At 36.2% G+C, this 8,461-nt stretch overlaps 1 protein-coding gene across 1 annotated transcript in view; it reads left to right on the plus strand.

The window, feature by feature from the left end:
- Positions 1 to 431, plus strand: part of SH3BGRL (SH3 domain binding glutamate rich protein like) — a gene marked incomplete at both ends in the record, with an annotated part of 75,719 nt that extends 75,288 nt beyond the window's left edge. The window contains one exon of the mRNA XM_080719017.1: positions 399 to 431. Within this exon, the coding sequence (XP_080575143.1) occupies positions 399 to 431 (33 nt within the window). The remainder of the gene's footprint in view (positions 1 to 398) is intronic.
- Positions 432 to 8,461: the final 8,030 nt, after the last annotated feature.

Here is an 8,461-nt window from a genome sequence, read left to right on the forward strand (position 1 = left end):
AGCCAGCCTCAGCTATTGAGTGAGGCTCTCAGCAACTTAGTGAGACCCTGTTTCCAAATAAAATATAAAATAGGTCAGTGGTGTAGCCCAGAGGTAGAAAACCCCTGGGTTCTACCCCCAGTACCACAAAAAATATATCAATTATATTCCGTGAAGTCACTTACTTTTATGGAATTATTTCAAACCTTGATAATAATTAAACATCTCTTTTTTACATGTTTCCAGCTAACAGTTTCTATTTTACATTGTTTTTGTTAAGGTTTTAAAGTAATCTTTACATGGGGTAATGCTCTGCTTTTGAAGATTCTATGTAATATGAGTTAATATAGTGTAACAACTGTACACATGGATTTCTGTCTTGTGATGTTTAAACATACCTGTTTTGTTTTTCATTTCAGGAAGCAGAAGCCCAGGCAAAGCAGCAAATGTGAACCTTAAGCATTCTGCCTTAGCTTCCTCATAATGAGTCTCCATGGCTTTTCTAAAGTAGCAAAATTATTGTGGCTTCAAAAGGCATAGGCTTAATGTTGAAATAATAGATTAGTTGGTGTTCTTGCATGCAAACAATCAAAATGAAAACATAATTAAAATGTGAACATTATGGTGAGGAGAGTGAAAGATAAACATAAAACTTTAAGTATCCTAGAATAGTATTGTTATCTGCCAAGGCATTAATGTACTTCAATCATTTTATAAAGAAGACACTCTTTTTGATATTTTTATTGCAGCTTAAGTATATCTGCAGCTCAACATTGAGGAACTTAAGGAGAAAGGGAAGAAGAGAGAGAGAATCTGTCTCTTATCCCTAAATTGCCTCATTAACTTCAGTGAACAAGAATATGTACCTTTTTAATGTGATATTATTGTGATTAAAATGCTTGCAGGTAGTGTTTTTGATATGTTAAACATCGTAATTTTCGGTGGCAATTATAACATTCCCATTCTTGTGTAGAAGACATTTCCATGACCTGAACTACAAGTTTTCCTGGCTTCTAAATGTAGCCGTCATTGCATATTAAAAGATCAAAATAGATGACTCCCCACAAAAATTTATTAGCTGCATTGAGCTGACAAATTCCTCATTGAACTCCACAGTTATGGAATCACATCTCGAAGTTGCTCACCTCAGTCAGTCAAATATGCATGTGTATGTCATGGAAGTGGGATGGCATCGAAGTTTAAAATGGCATCCTCAGCAACTAAGGTGACCAATCAGAGGGTATGGAATAGGGGAGGATGGAGCCTCTTTAAAATGCAGGAGGTACATAAACAAATGTGTCAAAGTTAATCACCAAACAAGCGTGGGATCGAGGGAGGGGGAGGGAATGGGATGGGGGCTGGATGAGGGCTGATTGGATGATGTGTGCTTGTATATCCTCTCAAGTCTTGTATTCCAATGTGATGTATGATTACAATACACCAATAAAAATAAATAAATAAAATTATAAAAAATAAATAAAATGGCATCCTCTTGAGTAGAGCTCAGATACTCAGTTAACTATTAAAATATCTTGACACACATTGCCTGCAATTTAATCAGCTTGGGATTTTGGTAATAGAAATTTTATCAGTTTAATTCCCTTGAATACAACTTGTGATCAGGAATGTCACTATCTCTTGATATAAAACCTCTTTTTCAGTTTAGGCATCTGTTGTATAAGTGTACTAATCTAAGCAGAGAGAATTTGTCTATGCTTCTCTACAAAAAATACAAGTATCAAATGAAAGGGGTAACTTTTAAAATAATAGTGAAGACTTCTAAAAATAAGAGTAAGAAATGTGGCCTAGATCACTTACCCACTAGGTAAACCATATTGGACTTTAGTTCTATACTACTTTATTCCTAAAAACAATACCTTTTACTTTAAACTGCTTTACTGTATTTGTTGTTTGCAAGTTTGTATTCATTGTAAAAATCAACATAAAGAAGACATGGCTTTGTTTTCTGAGATTCAAACTAAATGTGATGCTTTAAAATAAACAATACTTTTAGAAACATAATTTATGTGTTCTTGGACTTTTTAGATAACAGTAATTTTATTTTATTTATTTATATTATTTTTTGGTGTAACTGGGGTTCCTGGAAGCCCTTCTACCTACAGGCTACACTCCCAGAACTATTTTATACTTTTTTATTTATGGAAACAGGGTCTCTTAAGCCAGCATGGCTGGCTTCGAACCAGTGCGATCCTCCTGTCTCCGCCTCCCAAGCGCGGGGATTACAAGTGTGCGCCACCACGCCCGGCGATAACAGTAATTTTAGTTGAGTAATATTTTAGAGGGTTGGAAATGAGAAATGAGATAATAACAGAAAGAAAACAATTTGAATGCAATCTCTTAAGTTTTTGCTTTAGTGCCTTGAATTTTGGAATACATTCTCGAGTCAAATGAACTATTCCATTATTTTGTTTACAAAGATGCTGTCTAGATCTCTAGAAAACAAGGTGCTTTGTAATAGATTTGGAGAAATGCTAAAAAAATCAATGCATATTTTACTATGTCTTATTAAATGATGTGCACAATACAATATTCTATATGGATAGTTTTAATTTTGTTTTCATGTAAAGAAATATAAAGAGATTTACCATTGTCAAAACAGATATCATTTCAGAATAGATATATTGGGGGGATATTTATATCTTATTAATTCCCTAAAATTGTCATACAATTTTAAATTAAAAGATTTAAAGTAAAAGTTTGGATTGAGTCTTCCAAATTGAAATCACTTGGCAGCTGAGTAATATGTTTGATAGACAGAAGAAAAGCAAGTGAAATTCTGAATATTAAGATGAGTTTTATAAAGAATTTAATATATACCTTAGGAAGACAATCTGTATTACTTTTTATATCACATATGGCATATTTGTAAATCAGACCTACAAATATATTAATTTTACATTTTAAAGCTGATTTGCTCTTTAGAGTATATAACCTTTGGGAAGACTACCACTTTCACCATACAATTCATATTGGTTGTTGGCTGTATTCTTAAAGTCAACACTTCTCTGGGAATCTGAGTGTATCGGGAAAGAGTATTTTAAAACGAAACTTATGAAAGACTTGCTTGTGAAAGTCTAAATACAGAGAATATTGATGAAACAAGGGTTCAATCCCCAGTGCCACAGTAAATGTACATGACAGTGAGTTGTAGCAAATTCTCAAAATTGTGTGACCATCAAAACAATTCAGAATATTTTATCATCCAACAAATAAACTTCATACTATTAGTCCTTACTCCCTAGTATACCCTACTCTCTCATCCCTGTACACCCATAACTTACTTTTTATATAGATTTACCTAGTCCGGACATGTCATATAAATGGAATTGTACAGCAGCTGGTCCTTGATGACTGGTATCTTCCACTTACCACATTTTTTAGTTTTATCCATGTTATAGCATGCATTTGTAATTAATTTTTTATTGTCAAATAATATTCCAAGCCAGGCTTCGTTGTGCACACATGTAATCCCAGCACTTTGGTTAAGAAAGGAAGATTTCAGGTTCGAAACCAGCCTTAGCAACTTAGCAAGGCCAAGAGGGGGATGCTTGGGGAGGTGTTGATGTTTGCAATTTTTAAGTTAAGCTATTCCTTTGATAGAAAAGATCCAATTATTTTTCCATAATACCTTCAAGCTATACCTCCATCCTTTTATTTTTGCAACAGAATTTCACTAAATTGCTGAGGCTGGCCTCAATCCTCTGATCATCTTGTTTCACCCTCTTAAGTACAGTCTCCAAGTACTGTCCCGTCATTCTCTTCATTTCTTCTTATGGAATTGAGTTATATGGTGTCGTTTTCTGTCTCTATTGCAGTGTATGCCTTTAGAACAACTTCCAAAACTTTATTCCTTTATTTTATTTTTTTTTGTGGGTCTGGGGATGGAACCCAGGGGCATTCTATCTTCGAGCTACACCCCCAGCCCTATTTTTCATTCTTTATTCTTAAACAGGGTCTCATTGAGTTTCAAAGAAATTACCTTTTAGATATTTTAAATTTTCTTCACCTAAATTGTTTTGTTGGGGCAAGGTCGGCTGTGTTCCTCACTATACCATTAAGAAAGTACAAGATTACAAGATTGCCTTCCAACCTCCACAAATTCAAAAGTTGTTTTTTTTTTTTTTTTTTACTGGGGTTTCTGGAAGCCCTTCTATCTCCGGGCTACACCCCCAGACCTATTTTTTATATTTTTATTTGGAAACAGGGTCTCTTAAGCCAGCACGGCTGGCTTCGAACCTGCGCAATCCTCCTGTCTCTGCTTCCCAAGCGCGGGGATTACAAGCGAGCGCCACCACGCCCAGCCAAGAGGTTTTTTTTTGTTTTTTTTTTTTGTTTTGTTTTTTGTGGGTCTGGGGATGGAACCCAGGGGCATTTAACCTCTGAGCTACACCCCCCTGCCCTATTTTTTATTCTTTATTTTGAAAACGGGTCTCACTGAGTTGCAGAGGGCCTCACTAAGTAGCTGAGGCTGTCCGTGAACCGCGATCCTCCAGGTCTCAGCCTCCGGAATGCTAGGATTACAAGCCTGCCCACCATGCCCAGCTCAGCCAAAAGTTTAAACAAAACACTTAACTGAGATTCTTAAAAAACCTTGAGTTACTTTGCATTACTATGGGTATAAGTAATTTGCATTACTATAGTATTACAGAGAGTGGTAGGCAACTGTTTTTAGCAAATTTATTTCCTTTCAGTAATGTTGAATAAAATGTAAGGGCATCAGAACATACCCAGAGCACCTCATTTCTCCACTTTTTTCTTCACCCAAGTTCCAATTCTTAGATTGTAGCTGGGCATAATGAATATCCTTGAGTGTACTCTGCGCGCTCTCCTATGTGCTTGGCCTAAGAAATGTCACCTAATCTTCACAATAACCCAGATGGTTAGTTTTGATGGTTAATTTTACATGTCCATTTAGGTAGATTATGATGCTCAGTAGTTTGATCAGACATCGGTCTATATATTCCTTCAAATATGTATTTTTAGATTTGCTTAACATCTTTTTATGGTACTAGGAATTGAACCACCAGGGACATTTTACCTCCAAGCTACACCCCAGCCATATATATATATATATATTTTTTTTTTTTTCGGATCTGATCTGGGGATGGAACCCAGGGGCATTCGACCTCCGAGCTACATCCCCTCCCCTATTTTTTATTCTTTATTTTGAAACCAGGTCTCACTAAGTTGCAGAGGGCCTCACTAAGTAGTTGAAGCTGTCTGCGAACCACTATCCTCCGGTCTCAGCCTCCTGAATGCTGGGATTACAAGCATGCGCCACCATGTCCAGCTACATTTTTCATTTAGAAACAGGGTCTCCCTAAATTGATGAGGCTGGACTCAAACCTGAAATCCTCCTGTTTTAGCTTCTCAAGTACTGGGATTACAGATGAGTGCCACTGTGCCCAGGCAGATGTGATTAACATTTAAATCAATAAACCTTGAGCAAGAAGAATTACCCTTCATAAAGGTGGGCAGATCCTATCAATCAGTTGAAAGACCTGAGAGAAAATGGCTGAACACTGAGGAAGCAGCTCTGCAAATTTCAGATTTGCCTGTTCCCACGACCATGTGTGCCAGCTCCTTACAATGAATCTTAAGTGAATTCCTTAAATCTGTCTCTTTCTCTTCCTGTATATATGAATATATATATGTTTCTGTATATTGTCTTAAAAAGAATCTCTTAAGTAAATTCCTTAAATCTGTCTCTCTTCCCGTATAGATGTATATGTGTATATATATTGTATATGTTTCTGCATATCATCTATTTCACTAGAAAGATAAAGATAAATGTATATCTAGATAGATATAACTTTATATGTAGATATCAGTCTAGCTAAAGTTGTATATAGATATTGATGAGTAGGTGTTAGCAATACATCTATAGATACAGATCTCTGGATAGGTATAGATACCTATGGATAGCTCTAGTGATAACCATGTTTCTATAGATATATATCTGGAGATATATGTATGTTTGTATTTATGTATCTGTTTATTGCCTATTGTTTTTGTTTCTCTGGAGAATTACTAATGCAGTATGTATTATGTCCAATTTTTCTTTTTTGGTACTGGGGTTTCTGGAAACCCTTCTACCTCCGGGATACACTCCCAGATACCTATTTTTTATATTTTTATTTGGAAACAGGGTCTCTTAAGCCAGCGAGGCTGGCTTTGAACCTGCGTGATCCTCCCTCCTGTCTCTGCCTCCCAAGCGCGGGGATTACAAGCGTGCGCCACCATGCCTGCTATCTCCAAATTAAGTTGGGTAACTCTCCCAGGGTCACACACCTGGAAAATGAGTTAAGTCCTAGTAATACAAAAATCTGTTTTTTTAATTCATATTACCATAATGATAAAAATTAGGCTGGAAAGAACTATTATTTTCTTTCCTTTTTACTTTTAGGCTTTGTTTGTTATGGTACTGAGGATTAAGCCCAGGATTGCTCTACCACTGAGCTACATCCCCAGCCTTTTTTTTTTTTTTTCTTGAGGCAGGGTCTCACTAAGTTGCTGAGGTTAGCCTTGAAATTGTGATCCTCTTGCTTCAATTTCTCATGTTTGGATTACAGGTATGCACCACCATACTGGCCCCCTCAGCCTATTTATTTGTGGTGCTAGGGATGGAAACTCAGGCCTTCGAGCATACTAGGCAGGCACTCTATCACTGAGGAACATCCCCAGCCCCTTCCTAGATATTATTTAACTGACCATTATAAAAGAAGAACACTGTTGAAAAATTATGCGTAAAATTCCGAGAATCAAACACTTACATTTAAAAATAAGATCCTAGTCCTTACTGAATATTGCTGTTGCTATGGCATCAGAAATTGCATTGTGAATTGAATTTTGAAGCAGATACTAAGGTGTAATCTATTTAGAAAATCAAAGTAGACGCGGTAGAGATTTTACCTCAATTTCATATATCCAATTTTTTTTTTTTTTGCAGTATTGGGAATGGAACCCCCAGGGGTATTGTACCTCTGAGTTGCACCCCCGGCCCTATATTTTAGTCTTTTTATTTTTTGAAAGACGGTTTCACTGAGTTGCGAAGAGCCTAGCTAAGTACTGAGGCTGTCCACGAACCTTGATCTTCTGGTCTCCACCAAGCATGCACCACCACGCCCGACCCCTTTCTTATATTCAATTTAAATTTGGCTCTCAACTCACGAAGCGTTTTGATTCCTGTGTTGACATACTAACTCAGAAAAATTCCAAATGTTTGGAAACATATAGATCATATAAAATTTTAACTATAATTGATAGTAAAACGTAAAGTAGAATTGAAGAATATGTGTGTTATTATGTGTATATTTATAATAACCACCTTAGAGTGAAGATGGGGAAAATAATATGGTACATTGATCTACATAGTTAATGGTCATTCCAACTCTTTTCTGTCTCTTTTGTTCTCTACAATGTATCTGCCACCATGCTGTGTGTTGGGTAGACAGAATAAAAAGGAAATATATTATGGTCCAACAGGGAACTCAGTTTAAAAAAATCTTATCCTTAGCATGGCTTGGTGATTCACATCTATAATCCCAGTACTTGGGAGGCGGAGACAAGAGAATAGCAGATTTGAGGCCAGCCTCAGCAATTTAGCAAGGACCTCCGCAACCCTGTTTCAAAATTTAATAATAATAATAATAAATAATAATAATAATAATAATATTGGATGGGAGTGTATCTTAGAGATAGAATGCATCCGGGTTCATCCTCAGTACCCCCAAAATTTATTGTCTATACTTTATAAGGTCTAAGATGTAAGTGCTGCTATGTATAGTAACTTGTAGTTTTAATTGTATACAATGTAGTGGGCACTTTGTCAGGGGATGAGAATAAGAAACAGTTTAGTGGAATATGATGGACATATTTCCAGGCATTTCTATTATAGTAAGGTAATTAAATGGATACTTAGAGAGGACTGTAAGAGGTACCTCATATGTGGGTTAACATAGGATGTGGTAAGGCAAAATATCCTAGAGGGAGTGATATGCAAACTAAGACATAAAAGCAACATTTGAAACAGGGAGAATAAGTCATCATATTCTAGGCCTAGATAAAAGACATAACATGCAACATTAAATAAACTATGACTACTTAAGTATGGCTTTGTTGCAGAGTATGCAACCAGCACACATATACTAGAAGGTAGAATAGTAGATGAGTCTTTAATATGTTTTTATACTAACTTTTATGAAATTTGGCAAAAGCATAATGTCATGTATCAGTATATCAATTACACTGTTACAGGATGATACTGGCCTTAAAAATTTCCATGCCCTAGCTGAGCATGGTGGCGCAGGCTTGTAATTCTAGCATTTAGGAGGCTGAGATGGGAGGATTGCGGTTCAAGGACAGCCTCAGCTACTTAGTGACGCCCTTTGCAACTTAGTGAGACCCTGTTTCAAAATAAAGAATAAAAAATGGAACTGGGGATGTAGTTTGGAGGTAGAGC

Source organism: Muscardinus avellanarius (assembly GCF_963383645.1).
Source record: "Muscardinus avellanarius genome assembly, chromosome: X".
NCBI classification, from domain to species: domain Eukaryota; kingdom Metazoa; phylum Chordata; class Mammalia; order Rodentia; family Gliridae; genus Muscardinus; species Muscardinus avellanarius.